General features: G+C 44.4%; 1 protein-coding gene and 1 pseudogene across 2 annotated transcripts; one reads left to right on the forward strand and one right to left on the reverse strand.

Moving 5' to 3' along the window:
* The first annotated feature begins 1,067 nt into the window (after positions 1-1,067).
* On the forward strand, positions 1,068-11,162 carry LOC144367778 (intelectin-1a-like). 2 transcript variants are annotated; one of them, XM_078024935.1, is made up of 7 exons: positions 1,068-1,129; positions 2,679-2,773; positions 4,251-4,498; positions 4,823-4,981; positions 5,954-6,074; positions 7,938-8,041; positions 11,010-11,162. In XM_078024935.1, exons 1-7 carry the CDS (start codon positions 1,068-1,070, stop codon positions 11,160-11,162), a joined length of 942 nt encoding a protein of 313 aa, XP_077881061.1. The 2 variants fall into 2 exon arrangements, with proteins under 2 accessions (XP_077881061.1, XP_077881060.1); XM_078024934.1 differs by having other exon boundaries at positions 1,068-1,125; positions 2,672-2,773.
* Positions 11,163-21,325: 10,163 nt separating this feature from the next.
* On the reverse strand, positions 21,326-22,214 carry LOC144368683 (poly [ADP-ribose] polymerase 1 pseudogene; annotated as a pseudogene).
* Between the last annotated feature and the right edge of the window lie 955 nt (positions 22,215-23,169).

Raw genomic sequence — 23,169 nt, forward strand, 5'->3', positions numbered from 1 at the left:
TACAAAGATAAAAATATTAGCTTAATTAAAGAGAGGTTCACAATCTTTTCCTGTGGGCTGCAAAGTTTTTAGTACTGTAATGAATTAGGGATTTGGTGTCAGTGAGGAGGAGCCAATCACTTCTACTATAAGCTGATGGGATTTGGATAACATTGGAACAGGAATGATATAGGAGCTTTGAAGCATCAAAGAGGCTTTTTACTGACATAATCCCACATGCTATGGTAGTAAAGTTTCAATAGTTTGTGACAAAATGAGGAAATTAAGGACAAAATAGCAAAACTTTGTATGGAATGACATTTCTTCAAGCTAAAGGCTTCTACTGATCCTGAAATGGTACCTTCCCTATTTTGTTGTTAAAGTTTCCTTGTTCTATAAAATGATGATGATGGTAAATATTTAATTTTAGAAAAAGGTTTTACTTATCAGGAAAGAAAGGCACACACACAAAAAAAACCCCCAAATCATCCTCAACTCTCGATAGTCTCATTTATTTTTATTTTTTTGAAATACACATGTCCATGAAATTTAGAAATCTAAGAACAATGCTAGTAGTTGACCTCTAATATTTGTCCTGCTAATTCCATGAATTGTCACTGTTTATCTTTCCTATCATAACCAGAGACTTCACCTCCTTAGGCATCATGCCAGGGGAGGGTGAGTCTGGAGACCTGCCCCTAGGCTTTCTCCATAAAGGGCTCAGCTCTCACCTCTCATTAGGAGCCTCTGCAGAGAAAGATCCCGTCTCCATTCAGTGGGCAACTTCAGCTCCTGGCCCTGTGTTGGCAGAAGGGGTTTGCTTTCTGTGAGTTTAAAGAGTCTTTATTTCAGCTCAGGTCTGGGTTAGTTCCCAGAGATGTGGAGAGAGAGAGAGAGAGAGAGAGAGAGAGAGAGAGAGAGAGAGAGAGAGAGAGAGAGAGAGAGAGAGAGAGAGAGAGAGAGAGAGAGAGAAGAGAGAGAAGAGAGCACTTTGAGTCTTTGTAGGATTAGACACGAGTGGGGACAGGTATAAAGAAAAAAAATATAATCAAGACAGTGAATTTCATCTTGGTTTTTTTTAGGCTATCATGACCCAACTCAGCTTCCTGCTGTTTCTCATTGTGGCCAGCAGAGGATGCAGTGCTGGTGAGTCTCCCTGTCAGGGGTTCAGTCCCCCACTCACCTGCACACAGCTTTCAAAGAACACACACTAGGCAGGGTTGCTTCCAGGAAGGGGACTCTCCTGATCCAGAGATGACATCTTTGGGAGGCACAGAGGCCACCTTGGATGTAGTCTGAGGGCTGATTTCTGGCCTCTGGAGGGATCTGGTCTCTAGCAGTGAGAGTATTGCTAAGACATATCCTGGGTCTGGTTCTTTGTCTCTGTGTGGTCCTGAGGGGACCCTTGTAAGAAGTGTGGCCTCTCCTTGCCATTTTCCACTATGATGGCCTGCATGGACCTTGGGATTTCCATGGCAATTGTGTGACATGCTGTGTGCCCAGAGAATGTTCTCTTCATACTCCTCTCTATAATAAGAAGAGCAATGGCATTTTATAATCTGTATTTTTAAAATTAATTAATTTACTTATCTTTTAAAGATAAACACCTGTTTCTTTCCAGAGTACTGGGGATTGAGCCCAGGGGGACTCTACCACTGAGCCACATCACCAGCATGTTTTATTATTTTTTATTTTGAGATAGGGTCTCACTAAGTCACCTAGGCTGGCCTTGAATATGTGATCCTCCTACCTCAGCATCCTAAGTCACTGGGATCTCAGGTGTTTACCCCCATGGCTGGCTGGGAAAAGCATGTTTCTACATATTATCTCACTTGATCTTTACAAAAAATATAAGTAATTAGCTTCATCTTAGGCAGAAGGAAACTGAGGCTCAGGTGTGGCAAGTAGAACCCAAGGACTGTCCCCTGGAAGCCTGAGCTACTTAGGCCTGAATCCCTCTGACTTGAAAGCCTGTGATCCTCCCACCCCTCCAGACTTGTAGACTGGTTTGCAGAGTTAACGCTCCTGTACAAGGTTCTTCATTCTGTGCCCCTGCTGGTCTCCTGGCTAGAGTCTCAGCTCTGTCACCTCATCCTCTGCCTCAACCCCCTTAAGCTACCTGTATTTCCTCCTCAAGCCGGGCTTTGCTCCATTCTTTTCTCCAGGTCTTTGGACATGTTTTTCTCCTGCCTTGAATTCTCTTTTCTTTCTTCCAACTGATGAATCATGTCTATTCTCTCAGAGTACACTGTAGTGTCACCAGAACTAGAAAGCCTCTGTCACTAAGTCATCCTACTCCAGACAACCCCCAGCGCCCTTCAGACTTCTCTATTCTCATCTCAGAGTCTTTCTCTTGTTCTCCTGAGCTTATCCTTCATTCCTTTAAATAAAATTTTCTGTTGGTTTTGGCACCTCCCTCTAGAGGTAAGTTCCTGGGGAAGTTTAATTTCTTGAATGCCCTGTGCCCAGGGCAGGGCTTGGCCCAGCACGAGGTCGTGTGGAGGGAGGGAGGTAAACCTGTGCTGGATGCTGGCTCAGATGGGCTGATGGACGATGCTGGATAGCTCAGGGTCTTTCAACCCAGGCAGCGAGGCTCTGCCACAGAGGTGGAGTGAGTTGGGGATTAGTGGCAAGGGAAGACTTGGTTTTGTGTCAAAGCTGCAAAGAGAATGAAACTCTGCATATTCTCTAGCTGTGAGCAATGCTGTTTCCAAGGAATTGACCTGGTCTTCACTGTATGCATCTCTGCCTAGAAGCTGCAAAGAAATCAAAGAGAAATGCTTTAATGCAGATGGTAAGTATGGAGCCCTATCAGGATTTTATCCTCTGAGAAGTTTTTGATTTATTTATTTATTTGGTCTATTTGTTTGGTTTTCACTTATTGAAAAAAAAAATTGGTACTGGGGATTGAACCTGGGCACTTTACCACTGAGCTACATCCCAAGGCCTGCCCCCGACCATTGGCCTACTTTTTTGAGACAAGGTCTAAGTTTCTGAGGCTGATCTCAAACTTGTGACCCTTCTGCCTCGGCCTCCTGAGTTGTTGGTATTACAGGAATGTTTCACTGCACCAAGCTGGATATTTTTTAATTTAAAAGAATGTGACAAAATGTATATATCATATATTGGATGAGCTTCTTCATTTTAAGCAGTTTTAAGTGTACATTGCAGTGGCAGGAATTACTTTCTCAATGCTATGAAATCATCACCACCATCCACCTGAAGAAAATTTTCATTACCCCAACAGATACTCTATTAAGTAATGAATCTGTATTTTGCCTTTTTCTAAGGTCCAGGTAATTGCTGATGTATTTTCTATCTCTGTGAATTTGCCTCTTCTAGTTACCTCATTTGAGTAGAATCACCAGGTAGCTGGCTTATTTTACATCTGGCTTATCTCAATTAGCATAATGTTTTCAAGGTTTATACATGTAGCATGAATAATTACTTCATTTTATCAATTGTGTATAGATACATGTCAATATCAGCACTGTTGGGAGTCTCCCTGAGAACTCCCCAGGCCTTTCAAACATGGCGGTGGGCAAATTGCCAGTGGGCGGATAACAAGTTGTTCTGAAAACCTTCTAATTGACCCTCCCGTCTTCCGTACACATGGACAGTTCGTGCCCCCCATGAATCTTATGCAGGGCAGAGGTGCGTGCACAGTAGGTGATGACCTGACCTTTACTATGATTGGCCCCGGGAGCTTCCTGGTTTAAGATAACTGACTCTCACTTTCTATATAAGCTAGCACCAGCTTGCAGTAAAGTGCTCCATCTTTGTCACTGCTATCTGTGTGTGCATTTTAATCTCCGACCACGAACCTTGGCCTTTCATGCACAGTAGAGATGGTATATGATGTGCGTGTATACACACCCAATATTTTACTTATCTGTGGAATACTTGGGTTGTTTCTATGAGTCTTGTGACCAATGCTACAATAAATATTAGTGTACAAATAACTGTTGTGAGATCCAGTTTTTAATTCCTTTGGGCATGTACTAGAAGTGGAATTGCTAGGTCATATGAAAATTCTGTGCTTAATTCTGAGAGGAACGTTGCTGAGAGCTTAAATAATTCTGTGTTCTGCCTCAGTCAGTAGGTTGTTATTCAAACTTGGGGGTGTTCCACTACACCCAGGGATGCATACTGACAGGACTCAGGAGAGGAGCCCTTAGGCCATGTTTCTAGTTCCCAGAGCTGTCCTGGTCATGGCACTGAGATGGCATGAGCTCCCAGACAGGGAGGCTCGGGGCTGGTTCTCTCCACAGATGGCCTGTATCTCCTCCGGGCCAAGAATGGTGTCATCTACCAGACCTTCTGTGACATGACCTCTGGGGGTGGTGGCTGGACCCTGGTGGCCAGTGTGCACGAGAACAACATGGCTGGGAAGTGCACGGTGGGCGATCGGTGGTCCAGCCAGCAGGGCAACAGAGCAGACTACCCAGAGGGGGACGGCAACTGGGCCAATTACAACACCTTCGGGTCTGCAGAGGCAGCCACCAGTGACGACTACAAGGTGGGTGCCACTGGGAAAGGTGAGGACCTCAGTGTAGCTGGGCACAGCATGCAGGAGGGAGGCTGGGAGGGGGGCTGTGGACATGGGGCTGGAGCAGCAGAGAGAAACAGTCACATGCCTTGAGTCCCAGCTTCCTCCCACAAGGCCATTAGGCAGTGGGGTGGGAGGGGACATGATCTGCTGGAGGTAGGTGTGTGTGAGCATGGCTGGCCATCCGTCCACCTGGAGCCCAGAGCTGTCAGCTCAGCTGACAAAGCCCATGTGTGTCTTTTGCCCATGTGGGACCTTCTGGGTTGGTCAGTCTCAGTGTTGGTTGCTTTCCAGAACCCTGGCTACTACGACATCCAGGCTTCGGACCTGGGCATCTGGCATGTGCCCAACAAGAGCCCCATGGAGAACTGGCGGAACAGCTCTCTATTGAGGTACCGCACCACGACTGGCTTCTTCCAGCATCTGGAACATAATCTGTTTGGCCTCTACCAGGTACACAGGGCTGCAGGCTGGGGATCACTTCAGTGTTCAGGATGGGGGGACTAATCAGCTCTCTGGAGCCATGTCCTGATTGAGTGGCTGGAAAAATCAAAGCTGTCACATTGCTCAAGACTAAAACAGTCACGGGTCACTCCAGGGGAACTGGGCTGCATGAAATAACCACACAAGAGACACAAATACCTTTTTCTTTGGGGGTGCTATGACAGCTCCTCTGACCTTAAGGGTCCACAGAAAGAGGGAGTGAGGGAGCACGTGCTGACCCCTTTTATTGAGGAGAAACCATTCAAATGAGGCAAGGGGTCAGGTTTCAGGGGGCTGAGTGTAGCTTCATGATGTCTGCTGTCAGCAGGTTGACTGACATCTAGGAAGGCCACACCCAAGGACAGAGTAAGGGAAGGGGACACACAAAGGGAGTTTCCATGGAACATACAATCCCAAACAGGGCAAGGGGTTAATATCACAAAGGAACAGGTGAGTGTAGCTTGACCCATGGGGCTGCAGGAAGGCACGCCTACCCATGAAGACACATTCGGTTGCATTATTTCTACCCTCAAGATTGGGGCTACCTCCTCAGTTACTTCAAAGTGGCCAGATCACTGGAAGTGACCAACAGTGCCTCAACCAATCAGGAGAGGAAAAACACTGGTCACATGATGTGGTGGCCTCCCACACTAAGTCACTACTATTTGAGTGATATTTTATGAGTTCAGTGCAATATCATGCATATCCCAGAGACTCTGAGCCAGGCAAGGGAAGAGCCCTAAGGGAGAGAAGAGTGGGAAGAAAGAGGAAGAGACACAGAGGACTTGGGACTCTTGGGGAGATCCTGCTATGGGGAGAAGGAGTCGTCATTATTAAGACTGGTTTCCGAGTAATGACAGTTAACTTGAAGGGATCCATTTTCTGTCCAAAATGGCGGCATATCTACTGTCCTTACAAAACTTTTCCTTTTGGTTCCTGCAGAAATACCCAGTGAAGTATGGATTAGGGAACTGTTTGAATGACAATGGCCCAGCAATACCTGTGGTCTACGACTTTGGTGATGCTCAGAAGACCGCATCTTACTACTCACCTATTGGTCAAAGTGAGTGTTTGCTCCCAAAGTCCAATCAGAAGTCCTTTCTTGAACTCTTGGTGAAAGAGGGAAAGAGGGTAATATCAATAATAAAGAACTGCTAGACAGGGTCAGAGGTGCATACTTGTCATCCCAGCTACTCTGGAGGCTTGAGGCAGGAGGATTGCAAGTTTGAGGCCAGCCTCCGTAACTTAGCAAGACCCTGTCTCAACATAAAATATAAAATGGGTTGGGGATGTGGCTCAGTGCCAGAGCACCCCTGCATTCATTCCCCAGTACCACCACCAAAACACCAAAGGCTAGTATTCACTAATTGAGCTGTTAAAATATGTCAGACTCATTCCTAGGAATTTGATGTGATTTTGTGTTATTACATCATGAGAAAACTATGAAATTAGGATTATCATTTTCTCCATTTTATGGGGCATAAACCCAGCCTTCCTCCCTGTGCAGCCTCTTATAATAATTAAGAAAAGGTGAAGGCTAATACTTACAGGAAAGAACTAGCAAAGTGGTGAGGAAGATTTATTTTTATTTATCTATTTATTTATTTTGGTCCTGGGGATTGAACCCAGGGGTGCTTAACCACTGAGCCACATCTCAGGCCTTTTTTATATTTTATTAGAGAGAGGATCTTGCTGAGTTGCTTAGGGCCTTGCTTAGCTGCTGAGGCTGACTTTGAACTTGTGATGCTTCTGCTTTAGCCTCCCTTGACACTGAGATTGCAGACATGCTACTGCATCTGGCTAATATTTATTTTTGTTTTGATGGATAGCTATTAATTTTCTTTAAAAAGATGTTTCTCAATACAATGAAACCATAGAAATGAAGTTTTGGGCCAGAAAAATCAAGAGCCATTTACTTTTGGTATTTGAATGAAAGCAGAAAAGCAAGTGATGCTGGGAAAACATCCCATGGTCACTGGCTGAGAGGGGTGTAAACAGCAACAGGTGGCTGCATTGGACATTGCTTACCCTGCTCATCTTTACATAGGGATCTTACTATCTATCTTCTTTTTATTTGGCGGTATTGGGGATTGAGCCCGAGGGTACTCTACCACTGATCTACATCCCTAGCCCCCCCCTTTGTTTAGGGTTTCACTAAGTGGCTGAGACTGGCTTAGAACTTGCAATTCTCCTGCCTCAGCCTCCCGAGCCACTGGCATTACAGGTCGCACCACTGTGGTGGGCCTAGTGAGCTTTCTGTCCAGTCTAATGTCTCCTGCAATCTTTAGGAAAACAAGTCTTCTGTGAGTTCCAGCCTCTTACTCCAGATGAGAGAGCTTCCCTCAAGGCCAAGTTCAGGTCTGGGATTCACCAACCACTGGCCACATGGTGTGGAGCTCCATCCCTATGGCTTGGATGTTCGGCTGTCGGCTAAACTCTTGGCTTAGGGCATCTTGTTCTGGTTAAAAAAGAAAATGCTTCTAGTTATTATTATTATTTTTAGATACTGGGAATTGGACCCAGGAGCACTTTACTACTGAGCTACTGCACCAGTGTTTGTTTGTTTGTTTTTTAAATTAATTACTCCCCCTTTTTTGGATGGGCCTTTATTTTATTTATTTATTATTGATTTATTTAGTTATATGCAGTGCTGCTAAGAATTGAACCCAGTGCCTCACATGCTAGGCAAGCACTCTATCACTGTGCTGCAAACCCAGCGCCCTGCCCCAGTCTTTTTTTTTTTTTCATTTTGAGTCAGGATCTCACTAAGTTACTGAGGGTCTCAATAAATTGCTGAAGCTGGTCTTGAACTTGTGATCCTTCTTCCTCAGCCTCCTAAGACACTGGGATTGCAGATGTGTGCCGCTGTGTCCTGCTCTAGTCACTCTTTTTAATACTTGGCTCTTGTTTGCATCTTCTTTTTCAGCGGAATTTGTTGCAGGATTTGTCCAGTTCCGGGTGTTTAATAACGAGAGAGCAGCCAATGCTCTGTGTGCTGGGATGAGAGTCACTGGCTGCAACACGGAGCATGTGAGTTTCTGGGGAGACAGCAGCAGGCACGCATGTGTGCGTGTGCGTATGCGTGTGAACTTATGTGTGCCTGTGTCGTTGTGCATCAAACTTGATCTCTTCCCCCCTTATTCTCTTTACTCCCTTTTCCCATTTTTCTTGATGTATTATACATAGCAGTTGGCCTAGTTGCTACATATTCCTACATGCACATGAGATAATTTGATCACTTTCATTTTACAGTACCTCTTTCCCTCCCCCCCTCCTTCCCTGGTCCTCTTCCTCTACTCTACTGGTATCCCTTCTATTTTTGTGAGATGCTCTTCTTTCCCCCTTTATCCTCTTAGCTACTGCATATCTCATTACCCTCTTGATGGTGTCATATGAACAGAATTTGAATGGAGTCCATTTTATCAATATTTTAATTTATGGTGAGTATTCTTGTGCCTGTTTTCTTCCATAGTTTCTTTCTTTCTTTTCTTTTTTAGTTTATACTGGGGATGGAATCCAGGGGTGCTCTATCACTGAGCTACATCCCCTTTTTACCTTTTATTTTGAGACAGGGTCTTTCTAAGTTGCTGAGACTCTTAAACTTGCCCTCTTCATGTCTCAGCCTCCTGAGTCACTGGAATTATATGCATGTGCCACCGTGCCGACTCAGCTTCTGTTTTCTTTAAGAAGTACTTCCTGTATTGAGGTCATAAGGCTACTGCAAATATAACATTAATATTGGAAAAATGTTAATATTAACATCTAGAATACTCATCTTTATGTGAGCATGTGTATGTGTATGAGAATGTGACTTCCTTTCTCCTTGCTGAGGCTCAGGACAAGGACTGTGGGACCTCCTGTTTAGGCACAGATGTCCTGTACTCGTTAGGATCAAAATCAAGGGTTGAAGTTTCAAATGCATCATTGTTGTATTCTCAGCCTTTGGGATTAAATATTCTGTTACCTGGATTTAGGGTGAGGATTATGATCAGGAACAACCCATGAAAGCCTTTTGAAGCTGAGAGTGCTTGAGAAACATGAGGTGTTGTTATTCTCCACCTGAGTTTTAGCTGCCAGAGTCAACCTTGGCCTTCCCACCCCTGTCCAGGGATTGCATGGATGGACCATGTGTTGACACATTACCAGGAAAGTCCTGGACATATTCTGCTAGAACCTCACTCAGGCCATCCCAGCTCCCTACCACAGGTACTTTCTCTGGCCAGAGGTCACCATGGGGACTGATTGCCAGAGCAGGACAAGGCAGCTTCACCATCAAGGAGGACCCTAGGGTTAGGATGGGGAATATTCAGTATGGAAACACTAAAGGAGCAGATCCGTTGTGACTATCTAGCTCCCCTGGCACCTCAAAGCCATGGCTTCAGGCATGTGAAATGTAGTGTGCACATGTGCCAGCACACACCTGCTCTTACCTGCCCTGGGCACCTACACTGTACTAGAACAGGAGACACAACGGTGATATATTCCTTGCTCTCATCCAACAGGGCAGACTTTCACACAAAGGTGAAATGACTATCTGATGAACCCAAGGTCTTAATAGAAATATAAACCATGGGGGTGGAAATGTAGCTCAGTGTTGAATGCTTACCCAGCATATGTGAGGTCCTTGGTTCAACCCTCAGCAACAAAAATAAGACAAAACAAAACAACACGACAACAACAAAAACAACAACAACAAATAACCAGGGGCTGTAAGAACACCTAACTCTGATGAGGTGTCAAGGAAGTGATTGCAGGAAAGGGAACTTCTGTGCTGAGTCTTGAGAGCTGGAGAGAGAGAACTTTATGAGTTCTCAATGCAATTTAGGAAATGAATAATGTGTTCAGAATCATCAGTGTTTCAGAGGGCATGTGGCATTGAGGGGGCAGCAAGCTGTTTTGCAGTTTTGGTGCATGAGATGTATGTGGGGTAGTGACAGGAACTGGATTAGGAAGAGACTTTAACATCACAACAAAGATTTTGAACTTTATAGGTGATGAGAGCCAATAAAATACTTGAACAGGAAGATTTGACTTGATTGTCTTTGTGACAATCATACTGGTAGCACAGTGGTGACAGATTCTAGTGGGGTGAGATTAAAGATTAGGAGACCAATATTGAGGTGGTTCCCCATAGTCTAGTTGAAGGCCTGAAACAGGGTATTGCCAAAAGGGATGAAAAGGGGGTACTGAGAATTCCAGAGATTCTAGATTCATGTCCAGTTTACACAGATGATAGAAAGGCAACAAGTCTAAAATAAACTCATGGTTTTCATTGGGGTAAGGGAATATCTTTTATTACATCAGGGTGTCTGGATGATGAGCAGGTTTGGGGTCAACTAAGGACATACAGTCATATGCTGCTGCATAACAATATTTTGACCAATGACAGACTGCAAATATGACAAAGGTCCCAAGAGATCGTATTACCTTGTGACATCATGGTCATCTTAGTTTGTGTAAATACACTATCATGTTCACACAGTGTCAAAATTGCCCCATGATACATTTCTCAGTAAGTGTCCGCATATTAAATGATGTCTGGATATAATTAACTGTGTTTCAGTTAAGGGGAGCCTGAAGTGCCTTCAGAGAGGTCCCAGTGACAGAGTTTGAGGTCTTCAGCCCAAGAAATAAATGGACTGGAGACAGAGCTTTGGGACCATCAGTGAATTGTTAGTAACTGTAGCCAAAGAGGATCAGACAATCTATAAGAGAGAGGGAGATGTGTCTCCTTCTAGGGAGGAGCACTTAAGGAATTCTGAAGGAAGAGACCAGCCAAGGAATCCAAGAAGGAATGTTCAGAAAAGTTGAAGGAAAGCCAGGAGGAGAAGGTGTGTCACTAAAGCTAGGGGTAAAGAAGTTTTTATCAGAGACACACACATCAACACTGCCCATGGAGAACTGATGAGCAGCAAAGATTCCTCTGGATTTGGTCATAAGGTCTTTGGGCTCACCAGCAGCCCTCTCATCACCACCTCCTCCTCTCCTTGTGTCCTAGCACTGCATTGGTGGAGGAGGATTCTTCCCAGAGGGTAATCCCATCCAGTGTGGAGACTTCTCTTCTTTTGACTGGAATGGACATGGAACTCACGTTGGTTACAGCAGCAGCCGGGAGATAACAGAGGCAGCTGTGCTTCTCTTCTATCGTTGAGAACTTCATTCTACAGGACCCAGAGCTCTTCTCCCAGGGATGCGGTCCTAAGGATGGAGAACCACTTGCTTAGGAACTGGAATGTTAGTTGCACAGGAAAAAAGAATAAATCATGTTATTTTAGGAATTGGTGTTTGTGTTATTCCGCTTCGCATCACTGTGACAAAAAATCTGTGGCAAGAATAATTTAGAGGAGGGAAAGTTTGTTTTGGCTCATGGTTTCAGAGATTCCGTCCATGGTGGATCAAGTCTGTTGCTGTGGGCACAAGTGAGGCAGAACATCACAGTGGATGGGTGAGGTGGCTACTCCATGCATGACAGTCGGGGTGGGGGTGGGGAGGAAGCGAAAGAGAGAAATAAAATAGTGGGAAGAAGTGAACTTCCCCAGTGACCCACCTCCTCCGGCCATGCCCCACCTGCCTACAGTTACTGCCCAGTCAGTTCATACAGATTAGGATGGACTGGTTGGTTACAGTGCTCACAATCCAGTTACTTCACCTCTGAGTATTCCTGAATTAACACAGGATCTTCTTACGTAGGGAGGAAAGCACTGCAGGAGATTCCAAAAGACTGTCTATTGCTCTCAACTATTCAACTTCCACCACCTCCGTGCTTGGACTGTTAGGGCTTAGGAATCCTGACAGGGGAATATGCCATCCCCCAACACCCTTCAGGTAACCCTTTAAAATAGCCAGAGGAGTAAAGGGCAGGGAGGAGGCTTTTTGTCCTGCTCCTTCTTACCTTACCCATATGGACTGCTCAATTTGCATCCTCTACCTGAAACTCCTAAGGAAGAAAATAGTCTTTTTTGTGTGGGGGATTGGGTGTGTGACAAAGTCACCCAATATCCATATCTGGTGTCTGACAGCCTTGGTGGTGGGTTTCTCCTTAGGGAAGGATGGGGCTGGCAGGCCTCTGAGGATGCCTCTTCTAGGGTAGTAGCTAACCCTCCTGGATCCCATCTTCATGGCTTTGTTCAAAAGGGGCCAAGTGACCCAATCATCCCCACTGGGTTATAGTACAGGTGGGACGGGATGACATCAGTACTGGACCTTGGTTAAATGTTGGGCATTTTATTGTGTTTTTCTCTAGAATGTCACCATGTTTATAATCAGCCCTTCCTTATCTCCACTACTCTAAGTGGAATAATTGTATTCCTCTCTGGCTGAGAGACATCCTTCTTGGGTTCAATAATTTGCGAGAGTGGCTCATGGAATCCAGGAAAATAGTTTTGTTACTCTTGGCAATTAATTACAAAGTCCACACCTCCTGATTTCAAAATGTGCTGCAAAGCTACAGTGATCAAAACCGCACGCTACTGGCATAAAGACTGACACAGAGACTAATGGAATTGACCAGAGAGCTCAGAAATGAGCCCTCACATTATGGTCAAATGACTTGGAACCAGGTTGCCAGGACCACTCAATGGGAAGAGGACCCCTTTTTTGACCAATGGTGCTGGGAAAAGAGGATATTCACATGCAAAAGAATGAAGCTAGACCCTTGCCTAATAGCACACACAGAAATTAGTTCAAAATGGATCTGTAATCTACATGTAAGACTACAACTATAAAACTCTTAGATCAAAACAGGTCAAAATCTTCATAGTAGTGAGTTTGGCAATGATTTCTCAGACTTGTCACCAATGACACAGGCAACTAAAGAAGGAAAGGACTCATCAGCCTTCAAGAGAATTAAACATTTTGTGCATTTGGCAGGGTGTGGTGCCACAAACCTGTAATCCCAGCAACTGGGGAGGCAGAGGCAGGAGGATCACAAGCTTGAGGCCAGCCTCAGAAACTTAATGGGACCCTGTCTCAAAACAAAAAATAAAAAGGACTGATAACTCAGTGGTAAAGTGCCCCTGGGTTCAATCCCTAGTACCCAAATATGTGTGTGTGTGTTTGTAATTTAGAAGCACTATCAACAGAGCAGAACAACCACAGAGTGGAGGAAATATTTGCATATCATATATGGACTCCTAAAATTCAACAATGCAACCCCAAACAACAAAACTCACAACTTGGTAAAAGACTCAAACAGACAATTCTCCAAAGAAGTAATACACATGGCCAAAAAGCACATGAAAAGTGCCAAGCCCCACTAATCATTATGGAATGCAAACCAAAGCTCTAGTGAGATACTGTGGGAGGCCAATCTTATGGGTGAATGAGTTACACTCCCCAGCTGGGTACTGAGGTGCTCAGTCACAGAAATGGGTGTGTCTTGCTACAGCCCCATGGGTGAAGCTATGCTCACCTGTTCCCTTGTAATATAACCCCTTGCCCTGTTTAGGATAGAATCTTCCATGGAAGTGCCTTGTGTGTGTCCCCTTCTCTTACTGTGCCCTTGGGTGTGGCCTACCCAGGTGTCAGTCAACCTGCTGACAGTGGACATCATGAAGATAGACTCAGCCCTCTGAAACCTGACCCCTTGCCTCATTTGAATAGCTTCTCCTCAATAAAAGGGATCAGCGAGTGCCTTGCTCTGTCTCTTTCTGTGGACCCTTAAGGTCAGAGGATCCATCACAGCAACCCCAAAGAAAAAGGTATTTGTGCCTCTTGTGTGGTTATTTTGTGCAGCCCAGTCAGCCCAGTTTAACTAGAGTGACCCCTGAGCCTTTTAGTCGTGAGAACAGAAACCCGGAAAGATACCACTTCATAACCCATGAGAATGGCTACTTTAAAAACAAACAAAAATGAATGCAGAAAATAACAAGTGTTGGCCAGGATGCGGAGACCTTGGGATCCTTGTGCACTGTTGGAAATAAAATGGCTTATACACTGTGGAAAAGATTTTGGAGGCCAAGTTCATAGCTGGAATATACCAAGCACTGGCCACAGGGGTGTGGGCTCCATCCTTACATCTTGGATGTTTGGCCTAAACTTTTGGCTTAGGGCATCCTGGTCTGGTTAAAAAAGAAGAGGTTCTAGTTATCGTTGTTGTTCTTGTTATTATTATTAGGTATTGGGAATTGAATCCAAGAGCACTTTACCACTGAGCTTCAGCTCCAGTCTTTTTAATTTCTAATTTTGGGGGAGGATTTCACTAAGTTACTGAGGGTCTCACTAAATTGCTGAAGCTGGTCTTGAACTTGTGATCCTTCCTCCTCAGCCTCCTGAGTCACTGGGATTGCAGGTGTGTGCCACTGGGCCTGGCTATAGTCACTCTTTTTTTTTTTTTTTTTGGTACTAGAGATTGAACCCAGAGATTCACCACTTCACCACTGAGCTACATCCCCAGTCCTTTCTTAAATTTTATTTTAAGGCAGAGTCTCACTGAATTGGGTAGGACCTCACAAAGTTGCTGAGGCTGCCCTCAAACTGTTGTTCCTCCTGCCTCAACTTCCTGAACTTCTGGGATTAGAGATGTGAATCAGCTGTGTCCTGCTAGAGTCACTGTTTTTAGTACTTGGCTCTTGTTGGCATCTCTTTTTCAGGAGAATTTGTTGCAGGGTTTGTCCAGTTCAGGGTGTTTAATAAGGAGGGAGCAGCCAATGCTCTGTGTGCTGGGGTGAGAGTCACTGGCTGCAACACGGAACACGTGACTTTCTGAGAGACAGCAACCTGCACGTATGTGTGGGGCAGAGTTGTGGGGGGCATGCTGGCTTTTGCGGGATGTGCCATGTGTATCTAAATTGGTCTCTTCCCCACTTGGTTTCTTTACTCCTCTTTCCATTTTTCTTGATGTATTATACACACTAGTTGCCTTGGTGCTACATATTCCTACATGCACATGACATATTCGGTCACTTTCATTTTACAGCACCTCTTTCCCTCTGTTCCTCCTTTCCCGGTCCTTCCTCTACCCCACTGGTCTCCCTTCTATTTTCATGAGACGCCCCACTTTCCCCTGTATTCTCTTTAGCTTCCACATATCTGGTTACTGTTTTGATGGTGAATTTGAATGGGGTCCATTTTATCAATGTTTTACTTTATAGTTAGTATGACTTTGCTTTTTTTTTTTCCTCCTTTTTTTTCTTTTTATAGAGGAGAGTGAATCCAGGGGTGCTCTATCACTGATCTACATCCCCTTTTTTATTTTTTATTTTGAGACAGTGTCTTGATGAGGCTGGCCTTGAACTTGCCATCCTCATGTCTCAGCCTCCTGAGTCACTGGAATCATATGCATGTGCCACCGTGTCCACTCAGTTTGTGTTATCTTTAGGACGTACTTCCTTGTGTTGTGGTCACAAAGCTATTGCCAAGGTAACATCAGTATTGGAACAATTTTCATATTAACATCTAGAATACTAATCTTTATGTTTAGGGGGTTTTCTCCCCATGGTAGAAGAGTGCACCATAGCTGTGGTGACTGAAGACTGTTTTGGGGGGAGGTCTTGTAACTCCAAGGTAGGGAGAGATAGTCATCAAGAACAAGGACACTCACTCTTCCCTTCCCAAGTGGCTGAGGCATGAGGATCTCAAATTCAAGGCCAGCCTCAGCAATTTCCAGACACCCTCAGCATTTGTGGTGAGACCCCATCTCACAACAATAAATAAAATAAAAAGGACTGGGGACGAGGCTCAGGGGTAAAGCACTCCTGGCTCCAACCTCCAGGACAGACAGACAAAAAACCAACAAGCACCACACACCTATGGCCCAGGATCCATGCTGGCGATGGAACCAGGGTCACTCTGCGTCACTCTGTGTGGTTTGGGCAGGTGATGAACAGGCCACACGAACACAAAGGTCCCTTTTTCTCAATTGTGGGAGGCGGGGCGGCTCTGCAACCTCAAGGGTCAACTCCACACTGGACAGCACTGGACCTGGGCAAGAGGACAAGAGAGAGCGCACCCCCAACCCCTCTATTTATTAGGACAAAGACATTTGATAGAATATTCCACCCAAATAAGGCAGGGGATGATGTTTCAGAAGGGGGGCTGCCCAATCCCATTGAGTGACACCCAAGCCCAGAGCCGAGGCACTTCCTTGCCCAGTGAAGGGAAGGCTCATTGCTTCGCACAGTGTGCGATGTCAGTTCAATGTCCTCGTTACTCAAAGCTGAGGGGTTGTGCCTAGCTCATGTGCAGGGCAACCCCCAAAGAGCCCCCCTCAACAAACACACCCCCAAACCATCTTATATTGCAAAAGATATTCTCTTCTCACAATAAAGAACGATCTGACCTGCAATGTCCTTAGTGCTGTGGTTGAGAAACAAAAGCCAGCCAACATAGTGAGACCGTCTCAAAAAAGAGACTGGGGATGTAGCTTGGGGTAGGATGGTAGAATGCATCTGACTTCAATCCTCAAAACTAAAAAAAAATCTCGAGGTCAAGGTATCCATTGTGCAATGCCAGGCAATCCTTCACCTATCACCCCTTGGTCAGGGATCCTTAATCAGGAGGAGGAAGGATGACCAATGTATTTTTCTCCATAATAATTCACATTATATTTTTTGGGTAAGCAGCAGATTTTATAATGGCAACATCAAGAGATAATTACAAGGCTTGTACAAGAGCATGTAAGTCTGATTCCAGTTGGCTGAGTGGAGTGGATGAGTCTGACATCATTAGCACATAGGGATCAAAGAATATCTTGTGTGTCATAGTCATTGAGACAACTGGTAATGAATGAGACATTTCAGAGAGGATGATGACTTTTGCCTTCCAGAGAGGACTTAAATTTGCTCCTGGCAGGTGCTCAGAGGTGCTACTGCTTAGGGATCACCCTAATTCTATTTTAACGTTAAGATGACTCAGAGGAAGCTGGGAATGTAGTTCAGTGGTGCAGTGTCTTCAGAGCAGGTGTGAAGCCCTGGATTTAATCCTCAGCACCAAAACAACAACAATAAAGTCTCTGGGTCTTCCTTAAATTGTATTAGTCTTAAGAACAGGACATTTCTGCACTAAAACTAAACTTTTCAGTTTTTATCATATTTTTCGGTTTATTTGTTTAAAAATTTGTCTTCTGCTGGGTGTGGTGGTACATGACTATAATCTTAGTGACTTGGGAGGCTGAGACAGAAGGATCAAAAGTTCAAACCAGCCTCAGTAAGATAGCAAGGCCCTAGGTAACTTAGCAAATCCTGTCTCAAAATAAAAAATAAAAATGGCTAGGCAATTCTGGTTAAGAAAAAAAGTGCCTTCTTTTTTAATATTTTGAACATACCAAACCCCAAATCTGTGTCTGATAACTCTGTTACCTGGATTCCTGAGTTTGTTACATCATCTGTTATTTCTCTCGGTTTATGTCATTGTTTTTTCTGTACCTTTGGAAGGTGATTTGTGACTGGGTGCTTGCCTTAGTCCGTCCAGACTGCTACAACAGAATACCTTAGAATGAGTGGCTTAAAATCAACAGAGATTTACATTTCTCAGTTCTGGAGGCTAGGAAGTGTAAGGTGAAGGCACTGGAAGACTTGGGGTCTGGTGAGGGCTGCTTCTGCACAGCTCACTGTCTCCTCTGTAAACTCCCCTGTGGAAGGTGTGAGGGACCTTCAGGACATCTTTAATAAGTGCATGAATCCCGCTCATGAGAGCTCTGCCCTCACGACCTCATCTCACAACATCTCTACCTCCACATACTCTCACATTGGGGAGTAGGTGTCAACACATAAATTCTGAGAAGACACAAACATCAGGCCACAGCAGGCTGGACCCGGTGTATCTAAAATTTCAGACACAGTTGGAGACCTAGGATGATGACTGCTGTTGGGGGTTCAACTGTGTTCCCTAAGAAAATATGTCAAAGAGCTAATGTCAGGAACCTATGAATATGACCTTATTTGGAAATAGGGCTTTGCAGATGTGATTACTAAAGAAAGAGGAGTTATACCAGGTTAGGCCTGGCCCTAGCTCTAATATGATTGGTGTCCTTATAAGAAAGAGAGAAGAGACCGAGACAGAAACCTACAGAGGGCAGACGGCCCTGTGAAGATGGAAGCAGGGAATGGAGTTATGCTGCCACAGGTCAAGGAATGCCAGATGGTGACAGTTACCAGAGCCAACGCCAGTCTCCTCTGGAAGGCAGAGGACACCATCCCCTCTGAAATGTCCCATTCATTACCAGCTCTTTCAATGACTAAGACACACACGAAATTCTTGCTTCCATTTCCCCTTCACTTTGGTCCCTTGGTGCTAATGTCAGACTCATTCATTCTGCTCAACCAGTTGGAAACAGATAAAACAGAAAGAAACCATTTCTAGAATGCTTCGCTATCCCTCACATTCAGAATCAAAGGTAGGTGTGCACACTGTGATGTCACGGCTTCAACAAGAAATGATGATCTCATCTAAAAGAAGCCAGGAGCTGGGTGTGGTGGGGCTCGCTCCTAATTCCAGTGGCTCAGGGAGGCTGAGGCAGGAGGATCATGAGTTCAAAGCCAGCCTCAGAAACTTAGCAAGGCCCTGAGCAATTCAGCAAGACCCTATCTCAAAATAAAATACTAAAAAAGGGCTGGAGATGTAACTCAGTAGTTATGCAGCCATGGTTTCAATCCCCGGGACAACAACAACAAAAAGAAAGCAGAAAGAGTCAATAACCCTTTTTGAGACTCTTCAGAAAGAACATGGTCCTGAGGATACCTATATTTTGGACTTCAAATCTCAGGAATTGCAATTCTGCCTTAGCCTCGCTAGTCACTGTAATTAAAACTGTGGCACCATGTACAGCTAAATTTCATTCTTTTTACAAGAATTAACCAAGAGCTTATTACATGCCAGGTCATGTTCTAGACACTGGGGATAGAGCAGCAAAACAGGCCCAACTTTCTGCCTCCCTGGGGATTGTGTTCTAGTCCTGGAAAGCACACAATATAAATAAAGTAAATGGAATGTCAAGCTTTGACAGGTATTTTAGAAAAAAGAGAGTAGAGCAGGGACTTTGAGGTGTTGAGAGGTGGTTTGCAGTTTCGAGTAGATCCCTGTGAGGGGCTGAGCCATGGAGGGGTCTGGAGTAGCATGTCCCAGGTGGAGGGAGCAGCACAGGCAGAACACTTCAGGTGGAGGTGAGTCTGCTGTGTTCAGGGAGCAGAAGGAACCCGTGCAGCAGAAGCTGAATAAGCACGGAGCAGAGTAGGAGGTGATTATGTTGGAAAGGTAAATGGAGGTAGGAAAGGAGGAATGAGAAATAGGTAGGAGACATAAAGGAAGAACAGGGGGGAAAGATTCAAATTCAGAAGTTCCCCCACACTTTTCCAGGTCTGTGACACCCCTATCCCAGCCTGTCTTCCTTGCAGACCTGCCACACCCAGATTCTTGGGGAATCTGTAAATCTACCTGTGCACTGTTCATTAACTCCTCCAATAAACAGAGTAAGCAAAGAGAGATAGGATGCCTTGGGGAACATATAATTTAGGGACTTTCCAGGTTATCCATCATCAGATAATGAAGACCACAGCAGCTGGAGGATCCTGAGGCTGAACAGACCACCAGAGAGATCACCAGATTAATATCATCACTACACACCATCTCATTCTCACCCCTCCTCGAGTTTCCTTTGAAAGAAGAGCTCAGAATCCCCCAAACATGCCCTTCACTCTGGAGATGGGCCACATTCTCTCTTGAATGTATATTTCTTGCTTCGTCCCCAAAGGCATCTCTTGAAATTGTCCTCATTCCCTCTTGTTTAAATATTTATCTACTTCCCTAAATTAATCTCTGTCTATTCCTCTGTGGGTGTGGGCTGAAATTCTTTTCTATCACTTGTATCAAGAACCCAGATGGGGGGCTGGGGCTGGGACTCAGCGGTAGCACACTTGCCTGGCAAGTGTTTACCCCACTAAAATCACATGACCAAGAATGGAGGAAGCATGAGTCCCCAAGGGACAATCAAGGTGCTATTACCAGCAGAAGGGGAACAGAGGCTGGAGAGCCCCAAATAAAGAGATGTCCACTTCCTGCTAGAAGGAAGAATATCCAAAGTATCATACCACTTTACCTATGGACGTTTCTGGGATAGGAGGCAAAATATGCGAGGAAAGGAACTTAGACTCCCTTAGGAGGTCAGTGTCAAGGAATTTGTCAAATGTTTTATTTCAACTCTTCTACTCCCTGGACAGTAATTGGTACCTGAGAGAATTTCTTGAGGTCAGAGGTGTCCTAAAATTGTTAGAAATACTTGGACCAGAGAAAATCAAGGAAGAGGGCAAGAAGGAATCCACCAGCTTCTTCAGCTTATTTCAAACTCAGGAAGTTTGGAAAGCTATGGTGGGTACTGTGTGTGATGAGGTGTCCAGGCTCCCAAGGAGCCTGGATGGAATGGTGGCAATACCTGCCACTCTATTTTGGACTTTCCAGCCTCTGTTTCCCCTTCTTCTGGTAATAGCACCTTGATTGTCTTTTGGGGAATCATGCTTCCTCCATTCTTGGGTCATGTGAATTTAGTGGGGTAAGCAGGTGACAGGTTCATCATAGGACTGATGCACAAGCAAGGATTTCATACATGGCTCAATTAGCTTCTGTCCATATCACCACCAAAAGACCAGACAAGATTTGTTTTCTAGCTGGGCACAGTAGTGCACATTGCAATCCCAACAGATCAGGAGTCTAAGATCACAAGTTCAAAGTTGGCCTCAGCAACTAAGCAACACCCTGTCTCTAAATAAAAATACAAAAAAGGAAAACAGAAAGAAAATGTATGTAACTTCCAAAAACTATTTGTGTTTTTAGAGTTCTGGTTTGAGAAACTTAATAGGCAAATGATCACTGATGATATTGACAAATATTGTTAATGGTAACATTTCTAGTATGAAATTAGTTTTTATGTTTAGCTCAAAATAAATGCATCACACATTGCTAGAATTAAAACTAAAGATGAACACTTAGAGAAAAGGGTGGAAACACATTGTTTCCAACTCTTGGGAAACCAATAAGGCAAGTGCTGTAATTTGGCTTTTTTAAAAAAGAAAAAAAAATAAGACTAGTCTAAGCAAACAAAACAAACCAAAAACCTCCCCCCCCGCCCCCGACTTTCCCTCTACTGTCAGATGTATCTGTCAGGACTGTGCCTGGCTAGATAGAACCCTCAAACCCTCCAATGCAACATTAAACATAAAAGGGATTTGAAAAATTGAGAAAAATCTTTTAACCTGTTCATGTAAAAACCATTTCTAAGGAGATTTAGTAAAGGTAACATCCATTGGTAGCTTAGTAGAGGTTTCTGTTGGGTGTGTTGGTTCATGAGCACACAGTTAATTCAAATTAGAGTCACCAGGGTGCAACTCACATCTCTGTTTCCCACAGAAATGTCTTAAAGTTGAATTTCAGTTTCAGTACATACTTCTTATTTACCTAAGCAATGTTAAAGACAATGTATTCATTGTATAGTAGGCAGGTGTGGATAACACCTTATGAGATCCCAGTCCTTTATACTCTCCAGAGTAATACTAGCCAAAGGATCAGGGATAGTTTTGCCCAAATCTTTTGACACTCTGCTTGCCCTTGGGTAATTGGTTGATATGTGAAGCATGCTTCAGTTCATACATGTTGCCCAGGACAACTTCTCCCAACAGGATTTAACCTATCTTGTCTCCCTGAGATGTGCGGAAGTAGTAGGTACACTTTGAGACCATATCAGCAAAAAATATCCCTTTGCCAAACATGTAGCCTGTCACAGGTGCTTCAGGCAGGGCTATGCCTAGACAGGGGAACAGGATCCCAGCAAAGTTGGTGGTCCTGCACCTGTGCCACAGCAACCTTTGATTGTGAAGCTTCTTAAAGGGTTTGTACTGTTGGCTCTCCCCTTTGCACTCTACCTTAGAGATATCCAAACTTCCAGGTCATAGGCATTGTGCATGTTTGCCTGTGTTCCTAACATACTTCCTGATGATCTCTGCTTCTTCAGAGTCTTTGTCAACTACGTTAATGTCACTTTTGAGCTTCTTATAGTTGACATCAATGGGGTCCTTGCTACTGTCATCAGATCCACCCCTAAGCCAACTGCAGGCCATCCCAATGTCCAGGAAGTTGTCCAGCATTTGTACTTTGGCCTGCACACTGTCTGCATTGTTCAGAAGCAGGACTTTCTCATCCCATAGTCAAGGGGCATCAGGGTGTAGAAGCAATTTGGTGGGGGTTGGGGAGGTGTATCTGGGATTGAATTCAGGGGCATTTGACCACTAAGCCACATCTTCAGCCCTATGTTGTATTTTATTTAGAGACAGGGTCTCACTGAGTTGCTTAGTACCTTGCCCTTGCTGAGGCTGGCTGGAACTCCCCATCCTCCTGCTTCAGCCTCTTGCACTGCTGGGATTACAGACATGTACCACCATAGCCAGCCTACACATATAAGCCAAAGAGTTTTAAATTTTCTTTTAAGTAGAGTCCTGTTTGGTGACAAGTTAACACTCCCACTAAATGAAATGAATAGATTTTAAATGGATATTAAAGAAAAGGCTATCCTGTCTCCAAGAAAGTATATAAACTTCTCCAAAAATCATACAATTTAAGACGTGTCTCTCAAGTACAACCCACTGGCAGTAAAATCTGATACTTTGTACACCTGCAGAGGTACACATCTGAACGACAATAAGGCTCCAAAATTAAAAGGCTGATGCTTGCTGAGTATCCAAGAAACCTTCCAACAACACAAAACAATTCCCACTAATACTGCACAGCAGTGCTTGTGAGCTGGGGCCTGATGTGGAGCCAGGTGCTGCAGGCCAGATGCCAAGACTGGCATGCCCAGGAGGCACAGGCTCTTGATGGAGAGACATCATTGGTCATCTGTAGTGCAAGAGAGTGTGAAACAGAACTGAGCCCAGGAGAGGAAAGCACATACTTTTTTGCATGAATCCCTCTGCTTGGTCATAGCTCTGAGTATCTAGTCCCCCAAGTTCACACTATCAGATTCACTGAATTTTTTTTTCATGTTTTACATGAACAATAGCAATCTTTTAATAAAAATTAGTAACACTTTCATAGGAAAGGTCTCTAATTGAATACAAACTATACACATGATAAAACTGTCATAGATTGGAATATGCACAAATATTTCTACATACCCAAATATTGGCAAAGAAGATCAAGGACAGAGATAGAAAACCCAAGAAGGCAAGTTTTATTTG

The sequence above is a fragment of the Ictidomys tridecemlineatus genome, chromosome 11 (genome assembly GCF_052094955.1).
Source record: "Ictidomys tridecemlineatus isolate mIctTri1 chromosome 11, mIctTri1.hap1, whole genome shotgun sequence".
Lineage (NCBI taxonomy): Eukaryota > Metazoa > Chordata > Mammalia > Rodentia > Sciuridae > Ictidomys > Ictidomys tridecemlineatus.